Source organism: Bos indicus, chromosome 3 (assembly GCF_029378745.1).
Source record: "Bos indicus isolate NIAB-ARS_2022 breed Sahiwal x Tharparkar chromosome 3, NIAB-ARS_B.indTharparkar_mat_pri_1.0, whole genome shotgun sequence".
Taxonomy (NCBI): Eukaryota; Metazoa; Chordata; class Mammalia; order Artiodactyla; family Bovidae; genus Bos; species Bos indicus.
This window is the reverse complement of record NC_091762.1, coordinates 112,910,560-112,922,741: the sequence shown is the minus strand read 5'-3', so window position 1 is coordinate 112,922,741 and position 12,182 is coordinate 112,910,560. Positions and strand designations below refer to the sequence as shown.

Sequence of the window (12,182 nt, the reverse complement as noted above, 5' to 3'; positions counted from 1 at the left end):
TCATAGGTATCGTGAATATCTCCTCTCATTCAGCAGCAGCCCCACTCCAGGCTGTACCTTAACTCTGTTAACAAGGAAGTACCGGCAAGGTACTGGGGTAGGGGCTCACTGAAGACAGCAGATGGGTGGAAACACATGTGTTTGAGGAAAACCAACCCGCCAGCTGTGTATGGGGCAGACTGCGGGAGAGAAAAAGAGATGAAGAAAACTGAAGGCTGTAAGAGGAACGTAGTCACTGTACTCAGGGCTGGATTCAAGGTTTGCAACTTTGGGGACAGCCCGCAGGACCTCCGTCAGTTTCAAAATTCATGAGAAGGACTCAGAGCTATTACTTATGGTTATGGTTTATTACAGTGAAAAGCTACAGTTTTAAATCAGACAAGGGTAGAGATGCACAGGATAGCATCCGGAAAAGTTCCACTCGGAACTTTCAGTTGTCTTGTCCCTATGAAACTGCAGACAGAGCCAACATCCTCAGGGAGCAGTATGTGACAATACCACCCGCCAGGAAGCTCCTCTGAGCCTGGGCGCCCAGGGTTTTTACTGGGGCTCCGTCAGCTAGAACTGACTGGTACCCAGGTGGCTGGCCACCATCTTCAGCCCCTCTGGAGGCTGAGCTGTTGTCACAGGGCCCGAAGCCTCCACCTTATCTGATGTGGTCCCAGCCCCGGGGTAAGCAAAGACACTCAAGCCAATTCCAGGGGCTTAGCTAGGTCTCCTCCCAGGAGCCCAAGGAAAAGGCCATACCTCTCTTTAGGTAAGATTAATAAACAGGGATAAAGTGATTGTGTTTGAAACATTTCTATAACATGTGACGATCCCACATTTACAAATGAGCCCCACGGTAAAAAGCAAGGGAAAATCTCCACCTCCACGTCACCAGTGAAACAGTTCCAACTCTGCAACAGAAGAATCTACTTTCAGAAGAGTCTTCTTGGGGGTAAACCTTCTTATCTCACCGACTCATTGGACATGAGTTTGAGCAAGCTCCGGGAGTTAGTGATGGACAGGGAAGCCTGGCATGCTGCAGTCCAAGGGGTTGCAAAGAGTCAGACACGACTGAGCAACTGGACTGAACTGAATGGCTTCTCTTGGAGCTGCAGTGAGAGAAACTATGTCTTGTCCTTTTCCTAATTGTCCTAATTTGGGAGGTCCACTTAGCTTCTGTGGATTGACGGCTGGCACTGCCTCTCTGGTTTAAATGTGTTGATTTTCAAGGCAACTGAAAAAGTCTTAAGAGTGACAAAAATAAATTGTGTTTATAGATTTAAAATATATAGTTAATTAAGAGTTAGCAAGTACCTGTTTCTGGAAGATTTTAAGTGTATATTTGAGGATTGTCTTCTCACTACAGAGTCACTTTGCTATTAGATTTAAGCATACAGATGCATTTTAACATTTAGTAATCTGGTGGTATATCATATGACCCTACATTTTTGAACAGTATTTACTGATTCATTTCTTTCACTTGACTGCGTGGGGTCTTTCCTTGGCACGCACAGGCTCTCTAGTTGTGTCACGCAGGTTTAGTTGCCCGGAGGCATTTGGGATCGCAACAAGTTCCCCAACAAGGGATCAAACTGGAGTCCCCTGCACTGAGGGCGGATTCTCAACCACTGGACCACCAAGGAAGTCCCCCTAAAAATACTTAGAATAAGAAAACAGAAATTTGCAGTTCCTTATCCCACACAATTCAGTCTTGACTCACTAGCACAGACTTCCAAAATCAACCATTAGCCAGCTTTGGGATCTTGGGCTTGTCATTTCAACCCTCTGGTTCTGCTTCTTCTTTTTCTAAATAAGAACTGGACCAGATCATTTCTAAGCTTTCTTCTGCTTCCAACAATTCTCCCTCAGAATAAAGTTAACATTTCATAAACATAAAATGTTATGTTTGTAAACATTTAAATGAGAACTCCTGAAGGCTAAGGTTGCTACATAAAAAGAATCCACTTCTTTTATAACCCAAAGTAAGAAATAATCTTTAGATAAAATACGTAAAAATTAAAAAAATTTTTTAAGAAACATATCATTAATTCCTTCACAAACGTTTACAGGGTAACAACTGTGGATTAATGGAGCATAAATACGTGAAATACTTACCGGCACTTTATTCTGTGAATGATTCAGAACAAAATGTCAGTTAAATAGAGGTTTTAATACTAGCCTGCCCAGTAAGCACCACGTGTGATAGAAAATAGAACATGGGGAATGGAATGTAGCTTCAGGTGATATGCCTTCAGAACTCAGTGACTTTCTAAACTGATTTTATAATTAGAAGGATATTTTTAGCTTATTTTTCAATTGGAAGGTTTTATTATACTCATCTTAATATACATAATTTCACTTGAATGTTTTCTGATTTTAAAATAAAGCATCTTTCCTCCTCGGTGCAGCACTGTGTTCCCAGCTTCCGTTTAGTTTTATACCAAGTTTCAGGGGCGTTGAAACTTCGCAAAGCAGCAGGTCCCAGTGACTGCCCACCCACTGCACCTCCTGGGACCCCAAGGAAAGACACCAGGACACCAGGGAGACCACTGCATGTCTCAGTGTAGGGACGGCCCCATTCACCTCGAATAGAGTGCCAGGCGGTGCCGCTGGGTACACGGAGCTAAAAGCCCAGGGGTGATGCCCTAGGGAGCCTCAACCAGGAAGGGTGAGGACTTAGGGGGTGGAGTGGGCAGAGTCCTAGCAGAGGAAGATGGCCAGGAGTGGCATACCTGGCAAAGAGCCTGTTACAGAGCCAGGAGGTGGCCTTCACCCACAGGGACTGGGACCCCAACAGAGGCTTGTTAAGCAGAGAAGAGACAAAAGCAGACCCATAGGTTAAAAGGGGGACAGAGAGAAGGCTGGACAGAAAGAGTGAAAGTGAAAGTGACTCATTTGTGTCTGCCTCTTTTCGACCCCGTGGACTATACAGTCCATGGAATTCTCCAGGCCAGAATACTGGAGTGGGTAGCCTTTCCCTTCTCCAGGGGATCTTCCCAACCCAGAAATGGAACCCAGGTCTCCCGCACTGCAGGTAGATTCTTTACCAGCTGAGCCACAAGGGAAGCCTGAACAGAGCAGGTCGGGGGGGGGGGGGTGTCCAAGTACCAAAGAGGGGACTGCTTTGAAAGCCTTTAGGGATTCAGGGGACTCAGTGAGGCACTGACCAGGGGGGTGACATGACATACAAGAGCACTCAAGGCTGGCTCTGGGTTCTGCCTGGTCTCCTGGTTGGCTGGGGAGGCATCTGGCAGGGGGAATGTGTGCATTGGTGGAGTATTTAGCAGACTTCTGGTGGAGATGGCCAGTTGATGGATGAAAGTGCAGAGCTCGAGAGAGGGCTGTCTGGAGGTACTCAGAATGAGTCAAGGAAGGGAGGGGCTTGGGCTGGAAAGAGAAATGACCAGATGGTTGTCATGCAAATATCCTGGGGCCTTAAGGGCAAGAAGAGACCAGACCTGTCCTTTCTGGCCCTTCCCAGGGGAATGGGGCTACAGGGCAGCTATAGGAACTGGTTTGTGTCAGCCTGAACACCTATTGTTGAGTGGAATGTGCCCGATCGCCAGGGGCACCCGCTGTAGTCTGTGTAGGGGAGTTAGTTCCCTCCAGGCAAGAAGAACTGACTCATTTGAAAAGACCTTGATGCTGGGAAAGATTGAAGGAAGGAGAAGGGGACGACAGAGGATGAGCTGGTTGGATGGCATCAGTGACTCAATGGACATGAGCTTGAATAGATTCTGGGAGTTGGTGAGAGACAGGGAAGCCTAGCATGCTGCAGTCCTTGGGGTCACAAAGAGTGGGACATGACTGAGTGACGGAACTGAACTGAACTGAACTGAACTGAGGCAAGAAGGCCCCTCCCTAAAATGCTTTCTCACCTTTGCTGTGAGCTCTAGGCAGCTGGCTTGCTGCTGCTGCTACTGCTGCTAAGTCACTTTAGTCGTGTCCAACTCTGTGCGACCCCATAGACGGCAGCCCACCAGGCTCCCCCGTCCCCGGGGTTCTCCAGGCAAGAACACTGGAGCGGGTTGCCATTTCCTTCTCCAATGCATGAAAGTGAAAGTGAAGTCGCTCAGTCGTGTCCGACCCTCAGCAACCCCATGGACTGCTGCCTTCCAGGCTCCTCCGTCCATGGGATTTTCCAGGCAAGAGGACTGGAGTGGGGTGCCATTGCCTTCTCAAATTAATACCAAACGGCTAACTAGTCGGTGAACACCTCCCACCAGGAGTATTTGCAATGGGGACTTTGTTAATTTAAACAAATGCCCCGTGGGAGGACCGTGCAGGGGAAGGTGCGGAGATTTCCCACTTTGGTCTGCACTGCACCGCCCTACCCCCACGTACCCTCCGGAGAGTTGGGTTGGTCTTGGCTCACAGAGACGGCTGTCGGGCATCCACACTGCCCAGGGGAGCGACGAGAGGCACGGGCTGCGCGCAGAAAAGGGCTCCGGGGACTGCAGCCACTTGTCTTGCTGGACTTGGAGTCAGGTTTTGGAGTGTTCCCTCTAGATTTCTGCTTCACACCCGACCGCTCGCACTCCCCTCCACTGGTTCCCCATGTTTGCTCTCTGTATCCCTAAGCCAGTTAAACTAGCTAACACAGAGGCTGTTGTTGTTTAGTTGCTAAGTCGTGGCTGACTCTTTGCGACCCCATGGACTGTAGCCCGCCAGGCTCCTCTGTCCATGGGATTTTCCAGGCAAGAATACTGGAATGGGTTGCCATTTCCTCCTCCAGGGGATCTTCCATAGCCAGGGATCGAACCCACATCTCTTGCTTGGTGGGCAGTTTTCTTTACCACTGAGCCACCCAGGAAGCCCTTCCAAAAGTCAGTGTGAGTGGGCAGGGGAACTGAGTGGAGGATTGAAGACACTTTGCTTCTCCTCCTCTCGCTCCCCTGTACCCATCCCGGGCCGCCAAGGCCTTGGGGTACCTGGGGGCAGCCAGACTCCTCCGTGAGAAGTCTCCGCGCTGGCCCCCTCTCTATAGTCTGGTCAGCAGCAGACGCCCTCGAGGGTCCCTCTCGGGGCTGGACCCAGGGCAGCAGAGACAGGGGTCTCCTGGCCAGTCCCTGTGAAGGACCACAGAGGATGTGCGGCGTGGGCAAGGCGGGGGTTCGAGGGCCAACCGGGCAGAGGGTCACCTCGCCCCTACCTTCCAAGCTCGCCCCGCTATCTGGCGAGGTCTGGCTAGATGTCGAGAAAGGGCCGAGAAGACCAAGACCGCAGCGCTCCGGCCCCCACCCATCCTGCCCTCCAAGTCCCCTCTGGTGGGGCAAGGCCCGCGGCCGAGGAGGGAGGCGCGGATCCGGCGGGAAGGTCCCGGGCCGCAGTCGGCTCCCTGTGGGCCCGGGTCGCGACAGGTCCGGGCTCCCCCGCCCGGCTGCCGCCCGGCCTCGCCCCCGCCGCGCGCGCCCCTCCCGCCTCCCCCGTTGCCGTGGCAACCCCGGGAGCCTCCAGGCGCGCGCCCGCCCGCCCGCCTGCTGGAGCGCACGGCGGCGGCGGCGGCAGCTCCGGCTCGAGCCGAGCGCGCGGTGACCCCGCTCCGGAGCCCGTTCGTCGCCCCCGGCCCGGCTCGGGGCCCCCAGCGCGGCTCCCGACCCGGCCCCAGAGCCGGCCTGGCTGCCGGCCCTCATGGAGCTGCTGGCCGCAGCCTTCAACGCCGCCTGCGCCGTGGACCACGACAGCTCCACCTCGGAGAGCGACGCGCGCGACTCAGCGGCGGGACACCTGCCCGGCAGGTGAGGACGAGCGGCCGTGCCGACCCCCGAGCGCCGCCGCTGCGCGTCTGTGGCCCCAACTCGCGTCTCCGGCCAGGGACGCCTACCCGAACGGCCTGTCCCCCGCACCCCTCCCCGCGGACCCCGCCGCCCCTCACTGCCCCCCGCGGTCCCTAGTCGTGCCGGCACGCCGCCTGGGGTCGGGGGTGCACCCCAGCCGGACACCCTGGTCCCCGTCCTGGCCGCCTCCCGCGCCCTCTCCCGGGCGCCCTGGGCGCACGCGCCTCGTTGGGCTCCCAGACTCCGCGCCGCGTGGCCCTGGGGCGGTCGCTACCCGGAGGGCACAGTGGGCCGTGTGACCGCGCGCGGCGCGGGGTGCGCAGTGCGCGCAGGGCTCCTGGCCGCGGGACCCGTCGGAGCGGCCGCGCGGCGCCGCGGAGCGGGCAGGGCGCGCCAAGTTTCCGACGCCTGCCCGCGAGCTCCGAAAACACGAAGGTCTGGGCGGGCTGGGGTGGGAATGAATCACCCGGTCGCGCCCTGGTGTGGTGACAAAAAGGGCCTGTGGAGCGCGCTCGGCCGGGAGGGGCGGCGGCGGCTGCGGCCGCTCGGCCTGGACAACCCGGGCAGAGTCCAGCTGGCCAGGGCCGCCCGTGCGGACGCCTCTCGCGGGCTGGCCGAGGTGGGTCGCTGCTTAAAAATAACACGCCCTGCCCCTCCTACAGCGAGTCGTCCTCTACCCCAGGAAATGGGGCTACGCCCGAGGAGTTCCCGGCCCTCGCAGACAGCCCCACCACGCTCACCGAGGCCTTGCAGATGATCCACCCTATTCCCGCCGACTCCTGGAGAAACCTCATTGAACAAATAGGTGGGTGTCTCTGGCGGTGGCGCGGCGTCACTGGGGGGAAACGGGGAGCTCCTGGTGGGCTCCGGGTTCCCCTGCTCCTGGAATGCAGTTGCGTTTCACCTGGGCAAAACGCACCTGACGAGGAAGGTTATTAACGTATTTGGCTCTAATGGTTCCATAGGCAAAACTGCCGCATGTTACTAGTAAGCTGTATAATTGGGCTTGAGCAAATGTGTTTCTTTCCTGCTCCCTTGGACAGGTGTACTTGCCCAGCTCTTTCCTGGGCGAGGAGGGCTCTCCTCTTATCTCTTCTGCCAGCACGTCCAGGGGTGAAGTGCTTCTGGGCCGTGCAGGAGGGAGGGCTCGGTGAGCCACCCTGGCCATCCCAGGGGCCTGGGGTAGACCTGGAAAGAGAGAGGAGTCTGCAGGGGGCGGGGGTGCGGGCACGGGTCTGTGCAGACAGTCAGGCTGACTGGAGCCATTCTGGAAGGAGAAGCAGTGACCAACTTTGCTCCCGGGAGGAGAGGTACAGTAGCGAGAAGCCTCAGAGGCCCCCACCCTCACTCCACGGGTTAGGGAGAGAAGCCTGGTTCCACCTGCCTGTCCAGAGTGTGGCTGGAAGTCTGGGGCACAGCCTGCCTGTCCAGCTGCCACACAGCTGCAGCTGAGACTCTGTGAAAGCAGATGGTGGAGTGAGAAGGCGTGACGTCCCAAGAACCCAACCACTTTCATTTAAAAGTCAAGAACTGTCGATGACGTCGAACTAGTTCTCATTGTCCTCACCAGAGGGGGCCGTGAGTGGGTAACGAGGGGAACGGGATGGCCTTGAGATCTTTTCTGCTCTTTGGTGTTGTCAGAGGAGAGTTTATTCATTGGAATTAAAATTTTGACTTGAAAATGTCCTTCCCTAAATTGATCATCATTGTCCCTCATGCCAAACACTCCGGCAGACACAAAATGTCTCTGGTAGAAGGGGGCTTCCTTTGCCCTGGGACACCAGCGTTTAGGAGACTTTTCAGGCAAGTTCCCTCCTCCCCTGGCTGGGGTTTTTCTGGACTGAACCCTGGGAGGAGACGAGCCCCTGCAAAGCTGAGGGTGGAGCACTACAGTTAAGCCTCGCCAGACTCCAGGGATTTTGTTCCCAGCCCCCTGCATGTGGGGCTGGGTGGTGGTGGCTTTTCCCTTTGTTTGCTGGGGCAAATGGAGAGGCGCTGTTCTGAGGACAGGCACCCACGAAAATCCTTTTGTCCCACCTTGGTCACGTTGCCCTTTATAGCCAGGAGGGCCACTGCGGCCTCAGCATACGCTGGGAGCCTTGACTCCCACCCTCTAGAAAGGGATATCTCTGGCTAGGATCAACGTCAGAACTAGGAAGGAAATCGGGGTGGGGGTGGGGAGATCCGTGCCTCGAATCACGGAGAGAGAGGCTCCCTTCTGCAGCGTGGGCGTGCGGAGACCTCCTTCCTGGAGAGCCAGTGGCATCAGCTCAAGGCTGGGAGTTGTAAGCCCTGAACTGGGGTACTGCGCTCCTCCTGGCCCTGGGTTTCCTGCTGTGGTGAACAGTGGAGACTGACATCCTCAGGCGTTTCTCCCACCATGGGCTGGTGTCATGGTGAATATGTGTTTCCGGCTTCTGGGCTGGATCCTGGGTAGGTGCTCAACAGATGTGCTGAACACGCAGGGCCAAGGCTGCCTCCTTCTCACATCCTTCGTCCTCGACTCGAGGCCTATGCCAAGCAGATTCCTACAAGAGGCCAGCTGCTCCCACTTAGCTCAGTGAATGAAGGGGATTCTTTGCCAGGTATCAGGAGAGGACAACATGTTCCTAAAGATGCAGAGTTAAGAGGGGAGGAAAGTGGGAAGACGCTGGGCAATTATGCACCACTGTGTTGGACTGAGGTGGCTCCCACTCAGGCCAGGACAGAATGATGCCAGGACTGTGTGTGGCGTGGTATACAGTTGTCATTGCTGGTGGCCCTGAAGATCATAGACCCCGAGGCCCTGTGATTGTGCGTGTGTGTGTTTGCATGTGCACACGTGTGTGTGTGTCCTGTGGTTGTCTCTGCTGCTGCTGCTAAGTCGCTTCAGTCATGTCCGACTCTGTGCGACCCCAGAGACAGCAGCCCCCCGGGCTCCCCCGTCCCTGGGATTCTCCAGGCAAGAACATTGGAGTGGGTTGCCATTTCCTTCTCCAGTGCATGAAAGTGAAAAGTGAAAGTGAAGTCGCTCAGTCATGTCCGACTCTTACTGACCCCATGGACTGCAGCCCACCAGACTCCTCCGTCCATGGGATTTTCTAGGCAAGAGAACTGGAGTGGGGTACCATTGCCTTCCTCTGGCATCTAGCAAATGCTTGGGGCCTAGGAGGTCCTCACTAAAAATTAAAATTCCCTGCCCTTTGGAAGTTTCTATCTGAAGAATTCAAAGAAAAAAAAAAGAAAAGATTCTCTTCAAAAAGAAAGATTTTGAAGGACTCCAGGAGCCTTGCTTATCCTCCTTCTGCAGGCAGCATGGCCAGCCCGATACAGATCATTTTAATTAGGAGAGATGAGAACTGAGCCTTCTAATTCTGCTTGGATATAATTCCAGGTGCAGGCTTTTACAGGTAAAGTTAACTTTGCTTAATGAATGTACAAAATTGAAAAACATGATGCATCAGCAGTATATCTCAGATACAAAACTTTGATCAGCTAATCTAGTTCTTCAGTTACATCTACTTTGTTTCTATTGTAATCTGAATTTTAAGGCCAATAAAAATAAACACATTACCAAAAAAAAATGGTTACACAGTGTGTCAGATAATCCTTTGTAATCACAGTAACTCCAGGAAAACTGGTATTTAAATTCAAGTGCTGAAGGCTTCAGAAAGAAGTATAAAGTTTTAAGAAAATGCTAAAAATTACTTGTATTGGGAGTCTTTGGCTGAGTGTACTAGAATATCCAGCTTAAAAGAAAATGACATGAAAGAATGAAAGTATTCTGTTTTAATGGGTCTAGGAATGAGGAAGAAAGTTCTAGAGTTGGTTCAAGTCAAACAATCACCTAGCTGCTTTCTCTCCTCCATTCTTAGCATTTGGGCTTCATGTCACCAGATGGCTGCCATAGCTCCATGCCTCACATTCTCAAGCAGCCACATATAAAAACCAATAAATAAATAAAAGCAGCTTGTCCAGGGATCAAACCCATGTCCTCTGTATTGGCAGGCAAATTCTTAACCACTGGACCACCAGGGAAGTTCCCCTGGTTTCTTTCAGTTCAGTTCAGTTCAGTCGCTCAGTTGCTCTTTGCGACCCCATGAATCGCAGCACGCCAAGCCTCCCTGTCCATCACCAACTCCCGGAGTTCACTCAAACTCACGTCCATCGAGTCGGTGATGCCATCCAGCCATCTCATCCTCTGTCATCCCCTTCTCCTTCTGCCCCCAATCTCTCCCAGCATCAAAGTCTTTTCTTTTAAACCTCCATAAAAATAGTATTTAAATCACAGAAGATTAATTGATACACTGTTGCCAACAATAGTTATGTCTTATGCTCATCACTGAACCGTTTGTGTAGTGACTTTAAACCTCTACCATTACAGTTCAATCTGCGTTGCATTTAGCATAGATTTAGATTTTCTTTTTCATTCCTTTGTCAAATTAACTCCTTGTTGTAATCTGCTAGATTCTAATGTAAAATCACATAATTTTTTTTAAGTAAAGCTATACTAATCATAAAGGATGTATAATTTAGCATTATGGAGCATAAGAAGCCAAGTAATTTAACCCACACATAATTTATTGGGTTCCTATTATTTATAAACTATGAATATAATTTATCCAGCCATTTTTCAGGATTTAGAAGAGGGTCTGTTTTTCCTTTCCTTTTTTCTTCAGGTTAGATGTACTTAGCAATTAAAGAAGGAATAATAGGTAATATTTATATTGCATTGCATGAGAAAGTGCTTTACAAGTAGTACACTTATCCAGCTTAAAAAAGTATTAAGAATAATTATTAGAATATTCTACTTAATTAGAATAATTAATATTCTAATATTCTAAGTGTTATTCTAACTTATCCCTGTTAGAACTTTCCCAGGAAAATCATCTTTTTTGGGGGGGTGGGGGCAGTTTGTGCCATGTCTTAGCTGTGGCACACAGGATCTTTGATATTTGTTGCAGCACGTGGGATCTAGTTCCCTGACCAGGAATTGAACCCGGGCCCCCTGATTGAGAGCGCAGAGTCATAGCCACTGGACCACCAGGGAGGTCCCCATCTTTGTTTTTATAGATAGGAATATCAAGGGCGCCAGCTGCTCTCCCAGGCTCCAGACGAGTCCAGCTGCCCACCGGTTCTCTCCACCTGCTTAGCCATCAGGTGGACTTGCATCTCTCCACCACCCTATCCCCAGTCAGACCCTCCTCCCATGTTCCCCATCTCCTGAACAGGGCCACCAGACCTCCCCTGCCAACTAGTCACCTGAATATCACTCGTTGCCCAGCACCAGCCAATCACCAGGCCCCGTCTTACACCTTGTAACTATCCCTGGATCAGGCACACGGCCCCATCCTTCCCCCACCACGGTGTGCGGGCCTGCATCACGGCTCCCCTGGAGAATGGGCATGGCTTCTTTCTTCCCGTCCGAGGGCCTCCTACGATGTAGACCAGAGCTGCTTGCCTAAGGGGCTTCCCCTCCCTGGGGCTTGCCTTTTGCCCACAGGATAGATAAAACCCTTGGGTAACCCTCTTCTCTTCCCAGCCTCATTGCCAGCAGGGCAGCCCCGCCTCCCCTCTCCCTGGGCCGGGAGCCTTCTTGCCCCTGAAACTTTCTGCTGCTCCTCTGTGGGGAGACCATCCCTCGCCCTGTGGCCAGGACATCCGAAAAGGAATTTTTCCCCGTGGAGGTGCTGCATTTTTACTGACTCCTCTGTACCCCTAAATCTCCTTGGAGACTCAGAAGGCACTTATTTCAGATCAGGGAAGTAAATCTAAAAAGTATGAAAGAAAAAAAAAAAGGAATGTTTCCCTTTTGAATCATAAGGTTGGTGAAATATTGTTTTTTTTTTTTTCCTTCAAAATGAGAATTTACAACGACTCCCATTTCACCGATGAATAGACTTGAGTTTTAATACTGAAGCATTTAAGGCTTTGAGAAGCATCCTGCTGGGATGCTGAAACATAATCAGGCCATTTCCATTGACTCTGTACACGTTGGTTATTAACATGACAAGTTCTAGATCCTTGTTGTTTGCCGGTTATGGATGTGAAAAGCATTTATTTGTGCGACTGGATTTTGATTCTATTCAGTGATTTCTTTATTCCTTGTTAGAAAGAAAAAATAAACTTATGTGTGCAGATCCTTCCCAAGAAATGAAGACAGTGGCAGTTCGTTCAGTGGCCCTTCCCTGAGACCTGTAGGGGTCTGGCTTTCTTTGTGTTTTCATAGGCAAAGCATTTATTTGCCCTTGATCCCTGGTGGCTCAGATGGTAAAGTATCTGCCTGCCATGCAGGAGACCTGGGTTCAATCCTTGGGTCAGGAAGATCCCCTGGAGAAGGGACTGGCAACCCACTCCAGTGTTCTTGCCTGGAGGATCCCATGGACAGAGGAGCCTGGCGGGCTACAGTCCATGGGGTCACAAAGACTCAGACAGGAC

General features: G+C 52.2%; 1 protein-coding gene across 7 annotated transcripts in view; it reads left to right on the top strand.

Annotated features, from left to right (window-relative positions):
* Positions 1 to 12,182, top strand: part of NGEF (neuronal guanine nucleotide exchange factor) — a 128,240-nt gene that overhangs the window by 74,390 nt on the left and 41,668 nt on the right. For 6 of the 7 annotated variants that reach the window (XM_070786897.1, XM_070786895.1, XM_070786898.1 and 3 more), the window contains one exon: positions 6,428 to 6,570. In XM_070786897.1, coding sequence (XP_070642998.1) covers positions 6,428 to 6,570 — 143 coding nt within the window. Of the gene's footprint in view, positions 1 to 5,482; positions 5,727 to 6,427; positions 6,571 to 12,182 lie in introns of those variants that run through there. The other variant, XM_070786899.1, reaches the window with a different exon arrangement.